The sequence below is a fragment of the Sphaerodactylus townsendi genome, linkage group LG04 (assembly GCF_021028975.2).
Source record: "Sphaerodactylus townsendi isolate TG3544 linkage group LG04, MPM_Stown_v2.3, whole genome shotgun sequence".
NCBI classification, from domain to species: domain Eukaryota; kingdom Metazoa; phylum Chordata; class Lepidosauria; order Squamata; family Sphaerodactylidae; genus Sphaerodactylus; species Sphaerodactylus townsendi.
Genome location: NC_059428.1, coordinates 152,913,536 through 152,938,382, shown reverse-complemented (window position 1 = coordinate 152,938,382; position 24,847 = coordinate 152,913,536). Strand labels below are relative to the sequence as shown.

The 24,847-nt window shown below is 48.1% G+C and overlaps 2 protein-coding genes and 1 non-coding gene across 9 annotated transcripts; all 3 read left to right on the top strand.

Annotated features, from left to right (window-relative positions):
* Positions 1-6,140: 6,140 nt before the first annotated feature.
* Positions 6,141-6,211, top strand: TRNAG-CCC. Its single transcript has one exon. It is a non-coding gene; the product is annotated as a tRNA-Gly (tRNA).
* Positions 6,212-7,020: 809 nt separating this feature from the next.
* Positions 7,021-13,351, top strand: METTL26 (methyltransferase like 26). Its single transcript, XM_048495052.1, has 6 exons — positions 7,021-7,386; positions 7,810-7,969; positions 8,818-8,877; positions 9,263-9,330; positions 11,683-11,761; positions 13,069-13,351. Exons 1-6 carry the CDS (start codon positions 7,190-7,192, stop codon positions 13,114-13,116), a joined length of 612 nt encoding a protein of 203 aa, XP_048351009.1. The 5' UTR covers positions 7,021-7,189; the 3' UTR covers positions 13,117-13,351.
* Positions 13,352-15,196: 1,845 nt separating this feature from the next.
* SPSB3 (splA/ryanodine receptor domain and SOCS box containing 3) lies at positions 15,197-23,935 on the top strand. 7 transcript variants are annotated; one of them, XM_048495054.1, is made up of 7 exons: positions 15,197-15,766; positions 16,337-16,485; positions 17,774-17,899; positions 21,211-21,322; positions 22,087-22,091; positions 22,158-22,803; positions 23,630-23,935. In XM_048495054.1, the coding sequence occupies exons 2-6, from the start codon at positions 16,446-16,448 to the stop codon at positions 22,427-22,429; spliced, it is 555 nt and encodes a 184-aa protein (XP_048351011.1). In that variant the 5' UTR covers positions 15,197-15,766; positions 16,337-16,445; the 3' UTR covers positions 22,430-22,803; positions 23,630-23,935. The 7 variants fall into 7 exon arrangements, 6 of the variants coding, with proteins under 6 accessions (XP_048351011.1, XP_048351012.1, XP_048351014.1 ...); XM_048495055.1 differs by having other exon boundaries at positions 15,197-16,485; positions 22,158-22,472; positions 22,504-22,803; XM_048495057.1 differs by having other exon boundaries at positions 15,197-16,485; positions 22,158-22,506; positions 23,868-23,935.
* The last annotated feature ends 912 nt before the right edge of the window (positions 23,936-24,847 follow it).

The following is a 24,847-nucleotide window of genomic DNA, read 5'->3' as shown; positions in this document are numbered from 1 at the left end:
CTGGATTTCACTGTGCGGGATAGAAAAATCCGCTTGCAAACAGTTGTGAAAGGGCTTTATTCTGCATGTGCGGGAGGGGCCTGTGTGAATCCCCTCCCCGGTTGTCCTACCATGCAAAACGGCTCCGCTTGTATCTATGATAGGGGCCAAGCATCATTGGGAAGTGGAAGGTGCTCCTCAAGTCAGGGGATTTCCTAAGGGAAAATAATAAACACTCAGTTTTGTGGCTGTGTAAATTAGCATTCAGGAAGTCCCAGGTTTGATCCTCAGCATATCCTGATAAAAGAATCAGACAGCAGCAGGTGATGTGTCAGACCTTAGCCTGAAGCCCCAGGGAGCTGCCAGCTGGAGTGGGCAATAGTGAATTGGATAGATCAATGGTCAGATTCAGTAAAAGGCGTTTCCTCTGCATTTTTCTCTCAGCCTTTCTCCTAGCATGGGCCGTAGCGTGAATATGGGGCGACCCCACAGAGGCCCACACCTGGGGTGATCAGCTTTCCAGTCCTCTAGATTTTGTGGCCAAACAAGGTCTGGGAACAATTTATTTCTTCATGGCTTTTTAGATCCTCCACTAGAGGCTGCAGTTCTGTGCTAGCTCATTAAAAAAAATTATTTGTACCACCTAGGGTTCCTACAGGAACCGTATGCAATATGAGTTGCACAGTACTCTTCTTCTGGATTGAATACAGCAGAGTGGGCCATTAACTGCTTTATTAATAAAGAACGTTTACCTCCTGAAGAGGCAGGGTACTTTCCGTGGTCCTGATCAGAAAAGGCACTAATAAATTGGTTGTCCTCCTGAATACTGCGTTCAGATTTAGGTTTTAGTCTCCATGGCACTAAATTAGATTTTTCAAACAGCTCTTACATTTTTTAGACACCACTGTTGCTGGCGTTCTAGACAATTTTTCAGTTTCTCTATCTTTATAGATTGTGGCAGTTTGATGTCTATAACAGATTGGAGAGCTACCAGCTGCCCTATCTACATTCTCTTCTTAACTGATCTTTATTAGAAATCTAGTCTCTATTGTGCTAATAGAAATGTAGTAATACAATGCCTTAAATGGAATGAACAATTGGCCGGTCATATTAAACTCTGTCTTAATTCATGGGTCCAAAGACCTTAGCGACTCAATTAATTACAGATATTGTCGAAGGCTTTCACGGCCGGATTCAACTGGTTTTGATGGGTTTTCTGGGCTGTGTGGCCGTTGTCTGGTAGATCTTGTTCCTAACGTTTTGCCTGCATCTGTGGCTGGCATCTTCAGAGGTGTATCACAGAGAAAAGTCTGTTACACACTGTGTCTAGTGAGAAGGGAAAGTTTAGTGGGGTATATGTTGCCCATGTCCCAGGGTGGGGAACCAACCTACACCCAAACACTTACTGCAGGCGAAACATTAGGGACAAGGTTTACCAGACCACAGCCACACAGCCTGGAAAACCCACCAAAACCAACTATTTACAGATAATTTCATTATAATTTGGTCCATAAATGTGGGACCTCTCGTAGTTTCCTTTGTATCTTGCTTGGAGTAATTCTGTGTTGTTGTTTTTTCTTTTTGTGGCATGTACAAAAGGGAGGGAGGTTTGGGAAAAATCTCTTGCACCTTAATTATATACACAAGTGCTTGTGACTTATTGCACGTCCTGCAAGCGGCTTTCAAGGCACGTGAGAAGCAGAGGTGGTTTGCCATCGCCTTCAGTGGTTTCCCATCCAGCTACTAACCCTGCTTAGTTTCCAAGGCCTGATGAAAACCAATTGTTTTCCTTCCAATTTGAACTTTAAAAAACATTTTAAATAATGCAAATATTCCATGCTCCAATTTGAAAAACACAAACAGGCATAAACAAAAATTAACTCCTCCTCCCCAGCAATAAACCTGACTCCATCTTCTTAAAGGTCATGGCAAGATTGTCTCCAAAATTAGAACAGGAAAATGTCATCTGCTGAATTATGTTATAAGTTTGGAACAAAGAGGCACATTCTAGAGGTCTCAAGTCTCCTTTCAGTTATGGCAAGAGTACTGAGAACTACCCGCATTCGCACATGCCAGCAGGGGACAAGGTGGCAGAGAACTGAGAATGATCCAGACCACTTCAGGAACATGAAGGAATAGAGAGGGCCAAATCTGGGGCTGTTTTTCATAATCATGTTGCATGTTTGCAAATGTACAAGTTGAGCAACAGTGCGATTCTGAAGAAAGTTAGTGCAGTCTAAACCCATTCTTTTTTCATGGGTGTAGACTGGAATAACTATAGCAGTGATGGCGAACCTTTTCAAGACCGAGTGCCCAAATTGCAACCCAAAACCCACTTATTTATTGCAAAGTGCCAACACAGCAATTTAACCTGAATGCTAAGGTTTTCGTTTAGAAAAAACGGTTGGCTCCGAGGTGCGCGTTACTCAGGAATAAGCTTCGAATGGGTGAATCACGACCCTAGGAGAGTTTACTCAGAAGCAAGCCCCATTGCCAGCAACCGAACTTACTCCCAGGTAAAGAATTGTGCCCAGGCCAGCCTAGATGTGTGTGTGTGTGTGTGGGGGGGTGATTTTCCGCCCCGCCCACATGATGAACTCTGGGCACCCGTGCCCACAGAGAAGGCTCTGAGTGCCACCTCTGGCACCCATGCCATAGGTTCGCCACCACTAAACTATAGCATTGCACTGTCAGTGTGACAAAGGGGTGGCAATGGGCAGAAAAGCCCTTGGATTCCTGATTTTGCCATGTCCCCCTGCAAACAATGTAGCCAGTATTGTGGGGGGTGGGGTGGAAGCTGCCCTCCCCCAAGTGAGTTTCCTATTTACATAGTTGTTAATGGGAAGACGCGTTCCAATCTGAAACCCAGCAAGGAACTCCTTGGAAGACGTGTCTTTCCAGAGAAAAAGAGAGCAATTTGCTGGATTAAAATGCCAGCTTTGTTGGGCTCTGCAGGACAGCCCATTTCAGAGGTGACCTTGCGGATCCCTGCTCTGGCCAGGAAAAGCCCATCACCAAGGAATCCACAGTCAGTGTGGTTCTATGCCAAAGCTAGAAATGGCCAACAAAGAATCCTTTACCCCTTCCTGATAAAAAGAGTACAGCTGGGTATCGTCATAACTGATATTTCAGTCCAAAGACAGCTGTAATGTAGTTCTTTTTTCCTGAACGGTGTGAAGAACGTTTGATTCCTCTGCCCCCCACCTCTTGAGGAAAGAACGCTTTGTGGGGCGCAGCAATGGCATGAAATCTGGCCTGCTGTGAATCTTATTTGCACTGATATTTAGCAAAGTTCCAAGGTCCATCTCTTCCTGCAGCGTGGGCTTGTTGACACTGATGAATGGCTCCAGAATTGGGGACAGAGGTAGCGACAGTGTACCTTGAGATTTTCTTAAGCAACAAGGACACATTTGTACAATCTAAGCTTAGAGGAAGGAGACGCTAGGTCGCCTGCCCCTAGCTAGGAGGTACCCTATTGAGAACAAGTACATTTATTGATCTAAACATACTGCTTTTCAACGTCTGTCTTGCTAGAGTGGTTCACACAAAACCCAGGGCAAAATCCATACTCTGTCATAGAAGCTTTTGCAGGCTGACCTTGGCCCAGTCACATGCACTCTTAGTCTAACCCACCTCACAGGGTTGTTGTGAGGACAGGGTGGAGGAGAAGAGGAGGCTTTAACCCAATCTGGATCCCCATTTGGGGGGAAAGGCGAGGTATAAAACAACTAAATAAGGATTGGCAATTATTTGCATACATTCCAGGGAGCGAGTCCTATGAAATTTGGTGAGGTGTTTTTCTAAGACTGGCTGACTTAAGCTGGGTTGCAGCTTTACTGAGGTCCAGTTTAAGGGAAGGCACTGAACTGTGAGTTTTGCAGCAAAAAAGAACGGGCACCTGAGAATAGTCAGCACCCACACGAGCCTACAGCTGCCAGCTCTGGGTTGGAAAATACCTAGGCCCCTTCCGCACATGTAAAATAATGCGTTTTCAAACCACTTTCACAACTGTTTGCAAGTGGATTTTGCCATTCCGCACAGCTTCAAGGAGCATTGAAAGCAGTTTGAAAGTGCATTATTCTGCATGTGCGGAATGAGCCCTAGAGAGTTTTAGGGGAGGAACCAGGGAAATGTGGACATCAGCAAGTGTAATACTATAGAGTTCCCTTGCCAAAGTGGCTTTTTTTCTCCAGGGGAACTGATCTCTGTCTTTCGGCTATAATACTGGGAGATCTCTTGACCCCACTGGAGGCTGACCAGCCTGCATGAGCCCTAAAAATTAAAGAGTGGGAGATGAGACTTCTAATTTTATTCAGAAAACGTTTGGGAGACGACCGTGTCCAAAGTTCGTTCCAGCTTATCTTGTTGCAGAAATACCCCTCAATTTGCAGCAGAGCCGTACCTCCGTGTCTGTAGCCAGGTGAAAATTATATTGCGCATTGCATCCAGAGCATGAGTTTGAGAGCTATCTTCTTGTAGAGCATCTATCCTAAACATGCCTGGCATGTATAGGATTTGGCTCTGCAGTCTGAACAGACATGTTGCTTCTAAGGCCTCTTTGACAGTATAAACGCTGCCCAATCAATTGGTGTCCCCTGCCCTGCAGACGATCTAACACAAGAACTGCAGAGGACGCCAAGATATAATTTTACTCTGAATATTTCCCTCCTGTTGTTGTGGGATCTGCAGATACAATGGAGCAGGGGGAAATTGTATAGGTGGTTTTGAGTTTCCATTAAGGAAGAAAATGAAGTAAACAACCCTCGGAATCTGCATGTTTCATAAATTCACATTGTGTCTGTTTATTTTTTAGACCATCTGAATTTACACAAAACATGGTGTAAGCTTCTGAACTCAGCAGAATTCTTCATCAGGCTGGATTCAATTAGAAAAAACAAGAGAGGCAAGGGGAGCACATGGTAAAGTGGGGATTTAGGCGTCTTAGTTGATAGTTCCATGGGAATGTCAACTCAATGCATGGCAGCTGTGAAAAAGGCAAACTCTATGCTGGGGATCATTAGAAAAGGAATTGATAATAAAACTGCAAAGATTGTCATGCCCTTATATAAAGCAGTGGTGCGACCGCACTTGGAGTACTGTGTCCAGTTCTGGTCGCCGCATCTCAAAAAGGATATTGAGGAGATAGAAAAAGTGCAGAGAAGGGCAACAAGGGTGATTGAGGGACTGGAGCACCTTCCCTATGAGGAGAGGCTGCAGCGTTTGGGACTCTTTAGTTTGGAGAGGAGGCGGCTGAGGGGGGATATGATTGAAGTCTACAAAATTATGCATGGGGTAGAAAATGTTGACAGAGAGAAATTTTTCTCTCTTTCTCACAATACTAGAACCAGGGGGCATTCATTGAAAATGCTGGGGGGAAGAATGAGGACTAATAAAAGGAAACACTTCTTCACGCAACGTGTGATTGGTGTTTGGAATATGCTGCCACAGGAGGTGGTGATGGCCACTAACCTGGATAGCTTTAAAAGGGGCTTGGACAGATTTATGGAGGAGAAGTTGATTTATGGTTACCAATCTTGATCCTCTTTGATCTGAGGTTGCAAATGCCTTAACAGACCAGGTGATCGGGAGCAACAGCCGCAGAAGGCCATTGCGTTCACATCCTACATGTGCGCTCCCAAAGGCACCTGGTGGGCCACTGCGAGTAGCAGAGAGCTGGACTAGATGGACTTTGGTCTGATCCAGCTGGCTTGTTCTTATGTTCTTATGATGGGGATAAAGGTTCAGTGTATTGGGGGCTGGCTGTTCCTGTAATTTGGTCTGCTTATATCCTTTCAGAAATGGAACAGAAATATTTTTTTTCTGCCCTGATGCACGAGATTCTTACATGTGAGATAGAACTGGGGAGGGGAAGTCTGTCAAGTTTGCAGCCAGGCCTGCCAGCACGGACTTTCTGCCCCCTTCCAAATTAATTTGTATGTGTGTACGTCTATGATAAATAATGGACTGTTTGCTTTGACCATTAGCAATTTGCCCAGACTTGCTAGGGCAAAATTATGCATCTGTAATTTGAGTTGTAAGTTTTGGATAGCCAGGGTATTTCCACCACCTGGCCAGAAAACAACAAATTGTACTATAGTTGTGCTCCTCTAGGAGGCTCTCTGTAGCTTTATGAGAACCTCTAGAGGCAAAATTGTGTAACCGCGCCGCTGGTGTAGTGGTATCATGCAAGATTCCCATTCTTGCGACCCGGGTTCGATTCCCGGGCGGCGCAGAATTTTTTCTTCTTCTCAACTCCTTGCCCAAATTTGCACCTTTTACAGCTCCAATGCCTAGTTTTTGTCTAGCCGTGGAGCTGACTTGTTTTTGCAAGGAAACGGAACGGATTTTTCTTATTTTCGCCTCTTGCTCTTGAACAACAGCAGGGCTGCATCTTATTTTTATTTATTTATATATTACTTTTTTACCCCGCCGACCTCCCGAGGGACTTGAGGCGGCTTACGTGTAAAACATATAGAAACACTACAATAATATAAAATAGTATTAAAACTAAACAAAAATTATAAACATCTTCATGCTGTCCAGCTTGCAATTGCGTTATGCTGGCACGGGGCTCGCTCTTCCAGAATCGGGGCCGTCGAGTAGGAAGAATGCACGAACCCTTTATTAACTAGTGTTTATTTTAGAGTATTTGCCATTCCTTTACTGCCAGACGAAGCTATAGGAAACGAGACGGTGCCAACCCTAAACAGCCTTTACTAGGGAGCAAGCCCCCAAAGTCTCTTACTTCAAAGGCCCCTTCCGCACGAGCAGAATAACGCACTTGCAATCCACTTCCGGTGCACTTTGCAGATGTGCAGAATAGCAAACTCCCCTTGCAAACAATTGTGAAGGAGGATTGAAAGTGCGTTATTCTGCATGTGTGGAACGGGCCAAAGTCACTCGCCTTGCATGCAAAGACTCCTTCGCGCTCCTAAAGGCAACTTAGCGTTGGCAGCCTCTGACAGCTCGCCAACACATGAGGACTAAAGGACCGTCCCCCGCGCGGTGCATCCTGGGAAGTGTAGTCTTTGCGTCCTGCCCAGGCTCCAGCCGCGTAGTCCTTCCGGGCTATCCTGTGGCTTGCAAGGTTGCTGCTGTTTGCCATGCTGCGGGGGCTGCTTTAGTGACCGCTGTGCAACATCCCCGCCCCCCACTTTCCAGGCTGCTCCTTTGCCGGCCTTGCTCCGGGACGGCTCGCCCAGCCCTCGGCATGATCGTGGCGGCGGCGGCGGACCGAAACAAGGAGCCCATCCTGCGGGTGCTCAGGCAATACGTGGATCCCAGCCATCCGCGGATCGAGGCCTTGGAAGTGGCTTCGGGCACCGGGCAGCACGTGGCCCACTTCGCCCCAGGCTTGCCCAACGTGGCGTGGCAGCCGTCGGAGGTGGACGCGAAATGCATGCAGAGGTAAAGGGTGGGGTGGGGTGGTTTGCAAAAAGGAAGGTGCAGAAAAGGGTTTGCTGGGCTTCCCCTTCCTGGCCAAAGATCCCTCCAGGGCAAGTTGGCCGGAATTGGGCAGTTCCCCCAAAAGCCAGAGGAATTCTTCCTTCGCTAAGCCAGGATGTCCAACCCTGCCCCTCCAGATGTTTGCGGGCTATTGGTGCCCATCTGCTCCTGCCAGTGCCAGTTGGGTGTAAGCAAATCCCAGGTGGGTGTGGGACTGGGAGTGCTGGATCAAGTCCAGAACCACATTTGGCCTGGTTGGGTACGATCCTTGTGGTTTGCTGTGCAGAAGGGCAATGGGATAGCTCCCCAAAGCAGTAGACATTCTGCCTTTTGCGAACGGGTCTGACCATTTCTGAGTTCTCTCCTCTCTTCTGTGTCTTGCAGCATCTCTGCCTACACCCAGGTGCTGTGCCTTCCGAACGTCAAACCGCCCATCTTTCTGGATTCGTCCCGGAGCTGGGAGACCTGGGGGCCAAGGCCAGGCTCTCTGGATCTCATTGTCAACATCAACATGATCCACATCTCAGATGTGAGCTGTACTGAGGTGAGATTGTCCTTTTCTCCCCCTGGCCCCACTGAGGGATTTGGAGCCTGACTCATAGAGGGGTTTTGTGGGACATTCAAGGCCAGTCATTACCCTTAGAGTCCAGGGGTGGCCAACCTATGGCTCTGCAGATGTTCATGGACTACAATTCCCGTCAGTCCCTGCCAGCATGGCCACTGTGCCATAGGGTAGTTGGGGAGGTTAAATGGTGAGGGAACGGAAAGAATCAGGCAATTCTGTGGAGCTCTACTCACTATTATTAACATCTTATTTTCCCCCCGCCTTTGCGTGGAAAAAACCCTCCTCTCAATCTGATGGTTTTGCTTATCAGCCAGGTGGTAGAAAGGGGTTTCCCGGGGTTTTATGTTTTCATTTCATTTTCATATTTATACCCCGCCCTCCCCGTAAGGAGTGGCCCCAGCATATCTTAAGGTGGGGCAGCTTCCAGGGTTCCTAGGAGGTGCCAGTGCGTTCATGATCCCTGGGCCCATCTTCCACCAGAGAAGTGGAGGGTAAGCTAGGTGTGAGCATGGGCAGGACACACAGGCAGGGAAGAGGCATATAGATGGGTGGGATGGAATGCTGAACCATGCTTTCTCGCATGTTATGTTTACTGTGAGCTCGAGTGCCTGGCCCATGGTAGGACCAGGCCACTGTGTGGGGACTTGAACCCGGGATCATCCCTGTCTGAAGCCGACCCTTGTCTGCTAAGTCTCTGCTTCTCCTGGGGAACTGGCACAGCTGGGCTTCTGGCAGGGGGATTGGACAATAGTCAGTTTTCCAAAATAGCTTGGAAATGGTTTCTGCCCTTGAAATAATGTTGAATTTGTTGTTCTCTCTCTTTGCAGGGTTTGTTCAAAGGAGCTGGGAAGCTGCTGAAACCGAGAGCCGTGATGATCACGTACGGGGTAGGTGGTTGGGGAAGGACGTGCGAATGATGACTGGGTGGTGGCCTCGTAAGCATCATCATTGAAGGAAGGTCCCAGCATGTGGATGGGGGTGTTGAGCTGATCAGCTGAAAAAACAGAGGTGCAGAATTGTTCAGTGCATGTAATGAACAATGCCTTGATTGTGAATTTCACAGTCCCTATCTGTATTCTCGGCAAGCCTGTGTCGCCAACAGTCGATTGGAAAGCTGTAGTTTTGTGGCCTGGAAAACCCAACCCTGTCCTCTTGAACAACATGCTTTCCTGACACAGGCGTGATTGTGTTTGTGTGTGTGGCGAAAAGATATTCTCCATGTGTTTGGGATGTCCTTTCATCCATAGCTTCTTTTCCATCTGTGGTCCACAGCCTTACGCTATCAACGGATGCATCACCCCCCAGAGTAACGTGGACTTCGATTACAGCTTGCGGATGAGGTAAGAGCGTGTGTCTGAGTTGGGTTACTGAGGGCCTTGATTTATGCCAGTGCACCATAGACACACACATCCAGCCTTGAAGTAGTGGATTTAGGCTTTGGAAACAAACTTTGCAGAAGTGAAGTTGTTCTAAAAGGTCATTAGCATGGGGAAGGTTTTGTTGGACGCCCTTTTAGTGGTGGGATAAATGTAATTCTGTGGGATTTTAAGTGAAGGACCACTTAAAGATGTGAAGATGTGAAGCTATCATGTACTATGAGGTATTTTGCCTGAAATCGTTGTTTCGCCTGTGTGACATTAAAAATCCAAGATAGTTGGCTCTGGGGACATTCCTTTGCATGCAAGGCTGTGTTTGTTTCTGAATAGTTATATAAAAATTTGACTAGGGACCTTTTCTGTTGAATGTAGAAAAGGAATGATAGAATAATAAGTTGGAAGAGACCCCATCAAGTCCAACCCCCTGCAATGCAGGAACACACAATCATAGCACTCCTGACAGATGGCCATCTAGCCTCTGTTTAAAAACCTCCAAAGAAGGAGACTCCACCACAATCCTAGGTAGCACATTCCACTGTCAAACAGCCCTGACTGTCAGGAAGTATTTCCTGGTGTTTAGTGAAGGGTATGTTTGGTAAAGGGTATTAACAACATATAATTGGGGCAGCCATGAAGACTCATTCTGCATTTTTGATAGGGATGTCACCAGCTCCTGACCATCGTACATCTCCAGTCGAACAGTTTCGCAGTAACCTAGAGCTGTCATGCTTCTTAGGTGTAACATTTTGCCATCTGGGATGTTCTGAAATGGAAGGTATCTGAGTAGATATTGTCCTTGCAAACCAGGATAGATAGGGTATGTCTCCCTTGTCCTTTTACTCTGTCCTTTTTATATAGAATCTTGGGCTGAAGTCCTCTGGATATGTTTAATTAAATGGAATGGAGGTTTGGCCAACTCTAAGGCATAGCTGCTTCTTTCTGACCAAGTTTCTACTGTAATTGACAGTGTGAGCAAAGTGTAGCAAGAGAAGTGACCAGTGTCTGAAATCTTTGTTCCAGCCAAGTGACCTTTTGTTGTTGTTGGTGTAATGAATTTTCAGTTTTGCAACACAAAAAGCCACATATCACTATACACTCCCACATCTACCATTGCAAGGGTCAGTTTTCCTATTCTTTCCCTTTGCATGGAGTTCCTGAGGAAAGGTTCTTACGTAGCGTTCAAAGACCAAATGAGCAACAGCATATTTCAAGGATTTAATTCTTCCTCAAGGTGATAGGGACTTATGAAGCTTTCAGAAGAAGAAGAAGAAGAAGTTTGGATTTATATCCCCCCTTTCTCTCCTGTAGGAGACTCAAAGGGGCTTACAATCTCATTGCCCTTCCTCCCTCACAACAAACACCCTGTGAGGTGGGCGGGGCTGAGAGAGCTCAGAAGAACTGTGACTAGCTCAAGGTCACCCAGCTGGCATGTGTGGGAGTGTACAGGCTAATCTGAATTCCTCAGATAAGCCTCCACAACTCAAGTGGCAGAGCTGGGAATCAAACCCGGTTCCTCCAGATCAGAGTGCACCTGCTCTTAGCCACTGCTCTTAGCCACTACGCCACTGCTGCTCCCTGCTTTCAAATATTCCTTCACTGCTTTCAAATATTCCTTCAGTGTAAATAAAGACTGTTGTTTCAAACATTTGTGTGTTCCACTGTGAAAGTGACATGTTATTTGATCTAAATTTCATCTAAATGTAAAAAGAGAGGATGTGTAATGGAAGAAACAGAGTTAGAAGCACTGTATCTTCTCAGTAACCTTTTTCAAATTGCTTAACAAAAACGGTCTTTTTTGGAAAGTTTCATAGGACCACTCTGAAAGGAGTGGAAAGCTACTCTGGATTTATGATATCAACAGGCAGTAAGCTATCAATTCAGGCACTTCGCGTGGTAGTTAGTACATGGTAGAACTTTCTGTTAGTGGTGTGTCTGTTGTAGTTGTTGTTTCCCTTCAGTAGCAATCCGATGGAGCCTGTTTTTGTGATCTATGTCCCCTTGATATTGTTTTTTGACTTGGGTACGTTTAGGGGGGATGTAAGTGTAGCCTCAAAGGGGTTCTATGTTATCCTGGTGGCATTCATGGATCTAGAGCCAGTTCCTAGACATGAACATGGACTTGGAGATGACTGTTGCTCTCCCTTGTTGCCATGTTATGTGTGGGGAGCCAGAGATTCAGCCTGGTGTTTACTGTCATGCCTTTGAGTGGAGTACCAGTGTGGTGCTTCCAGAGGGGCTAGTTTTTTGAAGGGAGCACACGTTTGAGAGGTAGAATTGTGGAGCATTGAATATGTGACTTTTGTTTTCTTGTGGCAGAAACCCAGTGTGGGGTCTTCGGGACATGTCTTTACTGCAGGAACTTGCTGAGGAGAATGGGATGCAACTGGAGAGGATGGTAGGTAGACATGGGACCGCCGCTCCAATGCGCTGTATTGTATGTTGCGCTCCTATTTGTATGTTGCGCTGAGCCCTTCGGGGATAGGGCGGTATACTAAATTTAATAAATAATGATAATAAAATAATAATGTATTCCCTAGTGTTTAAAAACAAACAGCAATGATATTCCACCTGCCACTCAGCTTTTTGAACCCCTAGCGTGCGAAACTATCAATTCAGGCACTTCACGTGGTAGTTAGTACATGATAGTGCTTTCTGTTAGTGGTGTGTCTGTTGCAATTGTTGTTTCCCTTCAGTGAAAATCCCATGGAGTATGTTTTTGTGATGTATGTCCCCTTGAATTTTTTTTTGACTTGGGGACGTTTAGGGGGGATGCAAACTCAGCCTCTAAGTCCTCCTTGTGAAATATTGGCACAATCTTTTTTTAGAAATTTTTTAAAATAAATTTTATTTTGTTAAAATTTGAAAATACAATCAATAATTTATACAAAGCAACATCTCAAAATCACCACATCAGATTGTGAAGTTATATAACTAGTATCTGGTACACTTAATTTGGTGTGGGGAAGGTCTGCACCTTCTATTGCTTCCTACCCATTATTGTGATTAATGTGTTGTCGAAGGCTTTCACAGGCAAAATCACTGGGGTATTGTAGGGTTTCTGGGCTGTATGGCTGTGTTCCAGTAGCATTTTCTCCTGACATTTTGCCTGCATCTGTGGCTGGCATCTTCAGAGGATCTTCAGAAGATGCCAATCACAAATGCAGGTGAAACGTCAGGAGAAAATGCTACTGGAACACGACCATGCAGCCCAGGAACCCCACAACACCCCATTGTGATTAATACTTCCACTGTGGTAATTGACTTTAATATGTCTTGATTCTTACCCCCGAGGAATAACTACATAATCTTATCACTGTGCATACCTCTGATCTTACTACTTTCGTAGTACAACTTTACAGAGTAATATCGAGTCCTGGAAAACAACTATCTACTTAGAAATGATCAATATTGGCACAATCTTGAGTCGTACAGGGAGAAGGAATTGCATCTGTACTCATGGTGAATGTTGTCAGGGATGGAACCTGGGTCGGTTGTGGGGCACGTGGAATTGGAGACATTCTCAAGCAGAGCCTTCCGACCTGATTCACTGAAGTGTGTGCTTCTGAGGAGTTGGATGGCTTGTGTTGGATGTTGTTACGTACTTGTGGGGTGTGACTGTATATTCGGAATGTTGCCTGTGTGGCAGGGGCTCAGCATGAGCACGGCATAAAATCCCAGTTGATTTTGGGATTCACCCCCCAGGTTGACATGCCAGCCAATAACAAGTGCCTCGTGTTCCGAAAGCAGTGAGGTGGCCTGCAGAGACCATCGTGCTCCCGGGCTGAAGTTCCCTTCCATGCAAAGCTGAACTCTACGCTTAGAAGAAGCTCTTCTGGTGTGAAGGAATGAGTACCGTGCTTTATATTTGTGGGATTTTTTTTGTAGCGTCATAGTATTGAGACGGTATCTTGTAATGGTACCTTGGGAATCTCTCTGTATCTTATGTTTTTTTTAATGAATAAAAAGGATTGTTTGCCTTGTGTGATTTATCGGTTGTGAATATGTATGCAAACCTGTGGTAGATACCTTGGGAAGGTAATTCCAAATCTCTCTTCCAAACCTCTCTAGTGTCTACTATACTGTCAATACTTAAGTCCAATTCTCTGCTCCCTTGTGTATAACCCCTGAGCCTCTAAGTCCAAGACTCTCTTCCTCCTCTTCCCAACGCCCCCTTGCGTATCCCACAAGAAAACAACATAGACCTTTTCCCAGCAAATTTCAAAGGAAGATATGAGTTCACATTTATGAACAAAAGTGTCATCAATGAATTATCTGTAATTAATTGAGCCTCTAAAGTGAGAAAGGGAGAACACCTGGGCTGGGTGGGGTGGGGCGTGGCGGGGGGAAGGATGTCCCTTCATTTCCCTCCAATTTCACCCCAAAGTGTTTTTTCTTCAGCTAAGGGAGCAGGAAGCCTGGAAGTTTGTGCCTAAAATGTTTTTGAAGATGCCCAATTCTCCCCTTCTCTTGTTATGAACTGGTAAAGGCCAGAGCAAAATTACAGGGAGTGGGCTTAAACAAACACCAGGACCAACTCTGATGCACCCCCACCCCCGTCATTTCCTCTGTGTTTAGCTCCTCCCTCCTTTTTGGTGCAGGCGCGGGGCAGGGGGTGCATCTTAAGAGTTGGTTCTGGTGTTTGTTTAAATCCAGCCCTGTAATTTTGCTCTGTAATGTCGTTCCTCTGTGTCTTCCCCCCCTTTTTTTATTTCACCATTCAAAATGTTTCCCCCACCCCATTTTTGAGAAGCTGGAGGTCTGAACGAGAGGGCTGAATTCGCTGACCCCTGGACACTTGTGGAGTGTTTTGCTTTGCATTACAACAGCTTGCGGCTGAGCGGCTTCTTGGGAATTTAGGTGAAGAATTTAGTGTATATTTTAGTTTTCAGGCTGCATGCCTTTTTGGAATTGGCCACTTCCTTGGATTACATTTGTCCAATTGACTTGGTTAAGTTAATATTCAGTTTAGGCTGCGTAGAGTCTATTTAGCAGTGCATCTTTGCTTAGGCAAAGATTGGTTCCATCTTTGCACCACTGTCTCACCACTGGGCTATTAAAGCCAGAGAGGTGGAAGGGGGCCATACAGACCATCGAATCCAACCCCCTGCTCAATGCACGATCAGCCCGCATCCATGACAAGTGTTCACGCAGCCGCTGCTTGAAGGCAGCCAGTCAGAGGAAGCTCACCCCATTCACCAGCCAGCCAGTTCCACTGCCAAACAATTCTTATTGGGGAAAAAAATTCCTAATAGCCCTTCTTCCCATAATTTGAAGCCATTCTAGCACATACTGCCCTCCTGTAAGTGGCAGATCTTAACATGCCCCCTCAATCTCCAGCGTGAGCATTCCCCAGTCCCTGGGCCTTTCCTCCTAGGGTTTGGTCCCTGACCCTCCTTGTAATACACTCCGTACCTACTCCATCCCATCCACATTCTTGTTGAAATGAGGCCTAATTCACTCCTTTGAGTTTGAAGAGGCGCTAAGAAGACCTGGGCACTGGGATGAGAAAAGGCCCTGGGGAAGATTCTGCTAAGGTGGTAAAGAGGTTGTAATTAAATCTAACAAGCGGTGGGATTTCTCCAACAGGTACGCATTGCCCACAGGTAGGGCAAACCTGAGGAGCTGTGGCTCTGCAGTAGAGAATGTGCCTGGCTTGCAGGCAGTGCCGGGTTCGATTCCCAGCCTCTCCAGCATGGTGTAGTGGGCTCTACAGCACAGGGCTCTAATCTGGAAAACTGGGTTTCATTCTCCACTCCTCCACATGAAACCTGTTGGGTGACCTTGGGCTAGTCACAGTTCTGTCAGAACTCCCTCAGCCCCACCTGCCTCACAAAGTGTCTGTTGTGGGGAGAGGAAGGGAAGACGAATGTGTTAGCTGTGTGAGTCTCCTTACAGGAGAGAAAGGGGGGCTGTAAATCCAAACTCTTCTCCTAAATGTGTTATTGGTGTATGTGTGGTGTATGTTTGCTGGGCATTGGTCACCCACCCAGCACATGTCTGTAGTGAAGGAGCAGAGATATATTGAGAGTTGTGTAGAGGGTGGAAATGAGAAGGTTGAAAGTAATGAGTGGGCCCCTCGCAAGTGTTTCCTGTGGTTGTTTGGGGACAGTGTGCATTGGGAAGATGGCTTTCTTGGGGAATGCCGAGGGAATTGTGCGAAGGTGTACTTTTCCTGCTTTAGATCCTTTGCCAAGAAAGCCACAAATGTTGAGGAATGGGAACTTTCCTTCCCAGACAATTGGAGGGGGACAGAATCCTCATGAAGGATGTCAGCGACAGCCAGCGTTGTAAACCTATTGGAATAGAGAGACTGTGAAACCCCCAGCGGATGGTAGGAGGCCTCCCCTGGGACTGGGGTGTCTTCTGGGGGCTTCCCTACTCTGGTGTTGCAGTCACAGCGGTGGGTATTGAAAGAATGGCGAGTGGGCATGGGAAGAGATGGTTTCCCCTGGGAGGTGCCCAGCCTTGTGGAGGGTGGTTTGAGGCCCTTCAAATACAGGGGACGCCCTGTATGCCCTGGTGCCAGGGCAGCATCCTTGGAGGACGGGGAATGGGATAGGTTGGGCCAAGAGGACTGACCTGTTGCCCCCAGGGCCGCATTATGGAGAGGAGCCCGTCTTGTGACTCCCACAGCCATGGGGGATCCTGAAGATATTAGTTGAGGGTGGTGTGCAATAAGCGGCCGGGCCTGCAGGTGTCTCGGGGGTGGCCCAGGTGGGTCTACTTCTTGCTGGTGCCAGTGGGGTCCCAGGGTCAGACGTTCACTGCCCCCATCCGCACGTGTGACTGTAGCCCCCCCCCCCCCGTCGCCTTTCAGGTGAGGTGGCCCAGCACTTTGGGGAAGGGGTTTGAGCACGTTCTATTCCTTGGTGAAAAGATCCAGTTGTGCTTTGGGAGCTTAAGATGTCTGCCGGCTTTGCCTGCCTGTGTCCGCCCCCCCACCCCACCCCCCCGGTTCTCCTTGCCTTAGATAATCGTTTTCCTCTGCTACGGCGCTCGCCTGAACAAATGGGCATTGCAGATGTACCATCCGGAGTATATGAAGAGCCCCCTGGTCTATCACCCACGGCAAAGAGCCCATGCCTGGCGGTTTCTCACCTACATGTTTATGCATGTGGGGTAAGTACCTGTTGTTGTCCCCTTTTCCAGCCCTCTTATAGAAGAAGAACAGGAGGACCAGATGGGAAAACAAACAAACAGGAGGGGTAGGGAGTGTTGTTTGTGACGTGGTTCATGCAGACAATGCAGTCATCAGTTGTTGAGCTCTGGAGGTGGGGGGACAGTTCTACAAGATTGCTGTAAGAAGCTGGCTGTGCATGAAGCTGATCAGCTAGTCACCATCCGTCCAATTTTCCCCGTCTGCAAAAAGCTTGTGCCTGCTGTTAATATTAATTTTTAATAGTGGTGAAACAAGTTGAGAAACACATGTTACACGTGTTACAAACACAGAGAGAACAAACAGTCCTTCCGAAGAACCGCAGGAATATTTCTCGGGGAAGCCTAGCGCGTTTCTTTTCCTCCCCATTGGCAGATGAACATAGATACCGTTTTCTGCCGGTGGACTGATTCTTTGGAAGAGCCTTCGGCTCTCTGACAGAATTAGCTGTTGTTCCCTCCAATGGAGAGTTTCTTATGTGGTAAATGGGCAGTTGCATTCTCAGAGATCTTGCAGTCTGCTCAACTTAGTCCCACCAAAAAAAAATGAAGCAATTAGTGGAGAAACTGAGCAGTGTTTCACCTAAACATCAGGAGAAACCTCCTGACAGTAAGGGCTGTTCAAAAGTGGGATGCACTACCTTGGAGTGGGGTGGAATCTCCTCCTTTGGAGGTTTTTTAACAGAGGCTGGATGACCATCTGTCAGGAGTGCTTTGATTGTGTGTTCCTGCACTGCAGGAGGGTGGACTTGATGCCCCTTGGGATATTTCCCATCTCTATGATTCTGTGATTCTATGATTGTGAGCAAATCTGGAAAGGGCATTAATTTTTCCTGGGATTCAAGCTTCCATACTGAAAATGTCCACACGATGGCAGTAGTAGACCACAAATCCAATTTCACTAATTTTGTTTCTCAAGGTAGCAAACCTGAACCCAAGTGGGCAGAGAGACCCCAAGGGCCATCCAGTCCAACCCCCTGCCATGGAGGAACACACAATCAAAGCACTCTGGACAAATGTTCATCCAGCCCGTTTAGAAACCTCCAAAGAAGGAGACTCCACCACTCTCCGAGGCAGTGAATCCCACCATCAAACAGCCCTGACAGTCAGGAAGTTCTTGCTAATGTTTAGGTGGCATCTCTTTTCCTGCACCTTGAACCCATGACTCCGTGTCCCAGTCTGCGAGGCAGCAGAAAACATGGGTGGGTTGCATCTGCCTCGTTTTGATGTGTGGCTGTTTGTTGTCCTGCAGGGCTCCTCCACCACAAAGGTGACAGAGTCAATTTCTCCACGCGGTTTGGACAAGGCTCCATTATCGGGGTGCATCTGGATACCTGGCACGGGACTCTGACTTTCTTCAAAAACAGGAAGTGCATTGGTAAGCTGTTGACGGTGGGAGGATGAGGAGGGGAGCTGGGCGGATGTGATTATTGCCACCAATCCAAAGTTGCGTACCGGTGGGAGGTTTTCCTGCCTTGGGGAAGTGTGCATGAGCCAAGGATTCTGACTGGACATGTTCCAGGAGCTTTTTGAAGGATAGTACTATGTGTATCCTGCCAGGACAGCGAGGAATCGTGTGTAATGGTAGCTTTCTCTGGGAACATGTGGTTGATTGGGGAAGAGGGGTTGGATTTGTGCGTACGCCTTTGGGAATGGAATACCCTTGGCTAAGGTGGGCAGTCCTGAAGCATCAATGTTGTGGGGTGAAGTGCAGAGATTTGTGGAGAAAGGTGTGCTTGTATGCTTGGTTTTGGGGGTCCCAGCATGGTGCAATAATTAAGAGCAGGTGGAGTGTATTCTGGCAAACTGGGTTTAACTTCTCACTCCGTCACCTGAGCTGGTGAATGGGATTTGTTTCCCTGCTCCTGCACATGAAGCCTGCTTGGGCTAGCCACAGTGCTGTCAGAACTCTCTCAGCCCCACCTGCCTCACAAAGTGTCTGTTGTGGGGAGAGGGAGGGAAGAGGAATTTGTAAGCCATTTGAGTCTCCTTACAGGAGGGAAAAGGGGGCTACAAATCCAAACTCTTCTTCTGCTAAATGTGTTGGTGGTGGTGTATCTGTCTGATGTCTGCTGGGCATTGTTCACCCACCCAAGTACATGCCTGTGATGAAGGAGCAGAGATATGTTGAGAGTTGTGTAGAGGGTGGAAGTGAGAAGGCTGAAAGTAATGAGTGGGCCCCTCGCAGATGTTTCCTGTGGTTGTTTGGGGACAGTGTGCATGGGGGAGATGGCTTTCTTGGGGAATGGTGAGGGAACTGTGGGAAGGTGTACTTTTCCTGCTTTCGATCCTTTGCCAAGAAAGCGGCAAATGTTGAGGAATGGGAAGGCCGTTGTCCTTCCCAGACAATTGGAGGGGGACAGAATCCTCATGAAGGGTGTCAGCGACAGCCAGCTTAGTAAACTTGGTGGAACAGAGAGTCTGTGAAACCCCCCACCCCTGAGAATGGTAGGGCCCTGTCTGGTTGCATTGTTGAGTGAAATTGGGTGGTGGGAGAGAATGGGGCCAGTGACCCCATGAGGTTAGGTACAGAGAAAGTTGTTAGGAAAGGATGGGAGAAGGAGGCTTTCGTTGCTGAGCCTCCTGTAGAGTCAAGAATAGTGTAGCCAGAAAGGTTCTCATGAAGTGAATGTTGTGTGAAGGCCCAAAAAGGAGCTCTCAAGGGGATAAGTGTGGCAGATCTGCAATAATTGACAGTGGAGAAGGCGGCATGGGTCTGTCCGGTGTGTTTGTGGGACCCACTTAATCCTGCTCCTTGGCTTCCATGCAGGAGTTGCTGCCACAAAGCTACAGGACAAGGGATTCTACCCCATGGTGTGTTCTACGGCTGCCAAGAGCAGCATGAAAGTGATCCGGTCCTGTGCCAGCCACACCTCCTTGCAGTACCTGTGCTGCCACCGCCTCCGCCAGCTGCTCCCAGATTCCACAGACACACTCGAGGCCTAGCCTCTCCCTCCGGGACTGAAGCAAGTCCTGCAGAACAAACTGGGTTGGGTGCTGAACATGAACTGTGGCTTGGCGTCTCCCTCTTCCTCCCCCTGGCCGAGTAGCGAGTCAGAGAGCTCGTGCGGTTCAGAAGCTGAGGTGTGCCGGCACAAGCGATGCCGGAGGACGTAGGTGCCGGGTTCCCGAAAGACCTGCCGGGCAAAGGATCTGCCTTCAGGCCAGTCGAAGCTGGCATTTCTCCGGAAAAGGGCCAGGGTTTCAGAGTGAAGCGTCTGGGTGCCCTTTTGGTGAAGTGGACGACCAAGCCCTGTCCCGTCTGGGAAGAAACATGGGACTCTTGCCGGCCAGGGTATTGGACTGCCATCAGCCACGGAGGATGCGTGCCATTGGGGTGGAGGGAAGGAATCTTGAAGGCGTGAGAGACCAAGGAGACCTGTGTGACCTTTGTGAACATGTCTCCAGGGCGTTGACACTGAGCTGTCCACACTGTCGCTGCTCAGTGAAGTGTCCAGTGAAAGCAATCTCTCACGAGTTGTCTTGACTGTGGAAGTTGTACCTTGCATGCATGTAACCGCTGTGTCTCTTGTGTTAACCTGTATGACACAGAGACCACTCAGCCTCTGATTAAAGCTGACAGTGTGCAGGCCGTGTTCAGGGGTGTTATTCCTCCGCCGGGGTGGGTGGTGGAAAGGGGAGCAGTTGTCTCCAGACTTCGTGCTGAGGGCACCTGTGAAGGAGGTGGGGGTGGTGTTTACCCTCCTGAGCGCTGAAGAAATGGTAAGAAGGGGAGGGGGCGTAAATCCAAATTCTGCTATTCCTCTGATGTTGCAGTCGCAGTGTGGCGTACTGAAAGAATGGCCAGTGGGCATTATTATTATTATTTATTAAATGTAATAGACCACCCGACCCCCGAAAGGCTCAGGGGCAGCGTGCAATAAACCAACAAGGAGACGGTGGTACAACGTAATATAAGCAATGTAAATCTGAAGGTGCGCTGGAGGAGCCAATTTCCCCCGTGAGGTGCCCGCCCTTGTGGAGGGTGGTTTGTGGCCCTGTCAAATGTGAGGAGGGAGGTGGTTTGGGGGATGATGCCCTGCTGGATGCCCTCGTGCCAGGGAGGGGAATGGGATCAGGTGGGCCCAGGAGGGCTGACCTGTTGTTGACCCCGCAGTGTCGAATCAGGGAGAGGAGGCGGTCTGGTGACTCCCGCAGCTGTTGGGGATCCTGCAGATGTCACTTGAGGGTCGTGTGCAATAAGCGGCCGGGCCCGCAGTTGTCTCGGGGGCGGCCCAGGTGAATCCGCTTCTCGCCGGTGGGGTCCCGGGGTCAGAAGGTCACCGCTCCCCTCCGCCGCCCAGCCGCACGTGTAACTGCACGCCCCCCGCCGTCTTCCGGGTGAGGCGGCCCAGCCAATGGCCGCGGCTGACGAGCGCGTCGATTGGTCGGGGTGTCGGGCCGCCGCTCTTGATTGGCTGCGGCGGAGGGGCGGGGTTATGGGGGGGCGTAAAGGCGGAAGTGCTCAGCGTGTAGCCTATGAGTGGCGGCGGAGCTTCTGTTGGGCTGGCTGGCCGGATAGGGCGTCGTCGCGGCGGGGACTCTGGCCGCCCGGCCTTCCGGGGGGGCGGCATTGGGCCGAGGCTCTCTCAGTCGTCTCCGACAGGCGGCCTAGGGCTGGTGCCAGGAGGGCGGGAGCTGGGCGGGGGACTGCCGTCTCACTCGGTCTCTCTCTCTCTCTCTGTGCAGGCAGCCGGTTCCTGCGGCGAGTCGTCCGGGCCGAGGCAGGGGAGCGGCGGCGGCAAGGAGCGGGGCCTGAGTCGACGGGCGGCGCCTGGTGGCTGTGCTGCGGGAGAGGCCGGTGAGCCGGGCGGGCGTGTGGCTGCGTGTGTGTGCGTGGGGTGTGCGGTCGTCGGACCGGATTTTGCTTTGGGGCGGGCGGGGGGTGTGTGTGTAAGGCTGATGCATTCGCTAGACAGGCTGTATTGTAGTTGAACATTTGAGGCTTGCTGACTTGCAGTGCATAACGTTGCCTTCCATGCTGTGTTGTGTGTCTTCAGTGTTGTGTGTCTTCAGTGTTTAACTGGTTGCCCGCCTCCTGCGGGGATATAAATCAAAATTGCAACCCGTGAATGCGGGTCCGTTTTCCCCCTTCCCATCTATGGTGCGGCTTCCCCTTTCCCTTGCGTGGCTCGGGCCCCTTTGGCCCTGCCTTCCTTCCATTCGGCCCTGGCACATTTGCCACCATCAGCGCGTGCGCATGGGGGGCGGTTCCCGCGACCCAGAACCAAACTTTTGGTCCTCGCTCTCGGTGGCAGGATCCTATGTGCACGCGCTTTTGTGTTCGCGCGCACAGGCGCGGATGTGGAGAGTGATTAATGTGCTAGTCCTGTAGTAGCCCTAACCCACAGGTCTCGAGCTCCCGGCCCTCCAGATGTTATGGACTACAGTTCCCATCACCCCCTGCCAGCATCATGCTGGCAGGGGATGATAACTATGATCCATAGCATCTGGAAGGCTGCAGTGTTCGCACGTATACCCTAACCTGGCGAGGTGGGTGGGTGGGTGGAGTGGGGTGTGGGACGCCTGCCTGGGGTCTGGTCAATCTCTTGGGATGGTGCAGAGGATGAGTCCTGAGTGGAGGAAGGCCAAGAATGAAACTAATCTTCTCTGCTCCTTTGTTTATTCCGCAGGAGGGCTGGTTCCTCAATGGTGGGAGAATCCCGGATGTTCCTCTGGAACAGGGGTCAGCAACCTTTACCACCCAAAGAGCCATTTGGACCCGTTTTCCACAGCCCGAAGATCTACCGAGGCGGGAGGCGGCTTCCTCCAGTTTGCCCCTCCCTCACCTTTCCTGGAGGAGACACCCAGTTTGGCCCCTCCGACCTCCAGGCCACGGGAGACCACTGAGTATAGGGTGAAAGCCGCATGCGGCTCCAGAGCTGCGGGTTGCAGACCTCTGCTCTAGAAGGCCTCCTTAGTCAGTCGGCTGCTGACTGAGCGTGTCTGACATCTGAGATCTGACATCTGAGCGTGTCTGACAAGGTGAATGAAGGTGTGCCTCTTGCTCAGGTGTGGGTGAGGGGGAACATCTTGTGGCAGTGATTGTGGGATGTGTAGAGATATGACTCGGCAGTTGCATGTGCTCAAGTTAGAAGGCTCTGGGTTGTGATATGGTCCTTGGGGTGAAAGCAAACGGGGGATGTTGTGTAAGAGGAACTGGAGAAGGATATGTTGGTGGGGGTGCAAAATTTAACTATAAATTGCCTCTAAGAGTTATATTTGTTGAGCTTCTATTTTCATACAATAAGTTTACTTCATATATGTATTATTAATCTTTAGGTTTTTTTACATACATAAGCTTTTATTGGCATAAACAGAAAAAGTTACATAATTCAGGAACAATTGCATGGATACATGATAGATAAAGGCCCCACGGGGAGCACAACAAATACGTTCTACTGGGAACTCTCAACTATCTCCGCAATGAAATTGGCGATCTCTTCACAAAGACTGGGGTCCGAGTTGTTTAACAACAGAGATAACCTAATCAGATCAGGCAGCCCAGATTGGAAGAAAAAATGTAAGTTGGTATATTTAGATCTGATGTTATCAAATCTGGTGCAGTGCAAGAGTTGGTGAGTCAGGGTTTCAACCACATTAAGTTTGCAACTGCATGACCTTCTGGATTTATCTAAATTGCTGCACCTACCCTTTAACAGGGCAGAGGGCATAGCGTTAAAACATGCAATGGTAAGGGCTCTCCTTGCCCGTGGGTTCGTTAAGGTATGGAGATAATAGGCCACACGTCTCTGCTCAAATGGAATTAGGAGTTGTGTTGGGGAGCAGGTTCGTTTGGCTGCTAGATGCAAATTTGCAAATTCTAGATCTAAAAGCCGATCTCTGAGCCTATTGTACGCTTCTGAATAGGACATTAGGTAGAGTGTTTCAATAGGCAGGCCGATGGAAATAATCTTTCTCTCGATTAGAGAAAACCAGGGGTTAGCCTGCGTGTCCTGTAATGTCAATGAGACAAGGGAGCGTTCAGATGGCAGGTAGTGAAGGCGGAGCCAAAATCTAAAGGCTCTAAGCCAGGCTCTATGTTCCAGGGTGTTTTGCCCCAGTTCTAAACACAGGGCTGCATAAGGGACGCAGTTTGGAACTTTAGTTTAACATAGTCACATCGCAAAATTAATACATATATTCAACTATATTTGTTATTCCAGCATGTTTAAATTATAATTAATTTAATTAATTTAATTAGTGGAGATTTGAACCAAAACGGTAAATTTTGATTTCAGTATTTCCTTTACACTTTACTGTTTTTAATTATATCTTTGTTTCAAATTTTTTTACAGTATTGATTAAATGGTTCCCACATCATTTCAAATCTTCTTTTTTGGCAGATCCTTCTGATATGTCGATATTCTGTCCGTGGTTCTAGTCTTCCAATAAACTGATCCAGTCCTTGCAACTCGGTTTCACTTTGCTTTTCCACTTTTTTGCTATTTGAATTCTTGCAGTGGTGGAAAGATATAAAAACAGGTTAATGTTTTTGGGTGGAATGTTGTCTTGGAATATACCCAGCAAATAAGACTCTGGTAACATAGGAAATTCATCTCTTAGTATCTTTTGGGTTAGTATTCGTGGCTTTTTTCAGAGGTCAATATAATCCGCATGCTTCCCATGCTTTTTTGCATGAATTATTACAGTTGAATGTCCTGGAGGTTTGTAGGTGTATCTTGTAGTTGAGAAAAATAATTATATTTAGACTGAGACTACATATAACCCATTTTGTAAAATGAGGAAGTGGGGCGTTTATTTACCAACAGGTAATAAATAATTGTTCCCAATGAAGATGTCATTAAATACTGGTAATGTGAAAGAGCCATCTTTTCTTTGGAGTGCTGTGTAGAGGCCGCTAAACCATTAGGCAGCAGAATCTTCATGACTTAAATAACATTCTCAGAAAAAGGACCCGCAAGGTGTAAGGGAGAAATGCCTATTAAAGTTTTTCAATATTTTAATGTTGAACTCTGTCTCACTATTACTTATTTCTAATTGTGTCAAGGGATCGCTATATACAGCTCTCTTTTGCATTGAAGTTAGATCCCGGTACGTGTTGTCATGTGCACCATTTTTTAAAAATTAAAAAGTAAGGTTTGCAAAACAAATTAATCTGTCAGAGGGTGGAATGGTGTAATACCCACACCATGAGTAAGTTATTCTGAATCCACAGGAAAGAGGGAGGTGATGGAAAGGGAAAGGGTTCCCCCCCTTTGAAAGATACCACCGGGCCTTTGGAGAGATCAGCCGCTGAGGGTATGGGTTAGGGTTATATTTATCTGAATGTTCTAAGTTCTATAACAAGGTCTTTGAGGGGAGC

Coding starts and splice junctions, on each gene's coding strand:
- SPSB3 (XM_048495054.1), top strand. CDS start 16,446: ATGCCTGGCGGTTTCTCACCTACATGTTTATGCATGTGGG. Junction 16,486..17,773: donor TACATGTTTATGCATGTGGG/GTAAGTACCTGT, acceptor GTTGTCCTGCAG/GGCTCCTCCACCACAAAGGT. Junction 17,900..21,210: donor CAAAAACAGGAAGTGCATTG/GTAAGCTGTTGA, acceptor CTCTCTGTGCAG/GCAGCCGGTTCCTGCGGCGA.
- METTL26 (XM_048495052.1), top strand. CDS start 7,190: ATGATCGTGGCGGCGGCGGCGGACCGAAACAAGGAGCCCATCCTGCGG. Junction 9,331..11,682: donor GATTACAGCTTGCGGATGAG/GTAAGAGCGTGT, acceptor TTCTTGTGGCAG/AAACCCAGTGTGGGGTCTTC. Junction 11,762..13,068: donor GGATGCAACTGGAGAGGATG/GTAGGTAGACAT, acceptor TTCACCCCCCAG/GTTGACATGCCAGCCAATAA.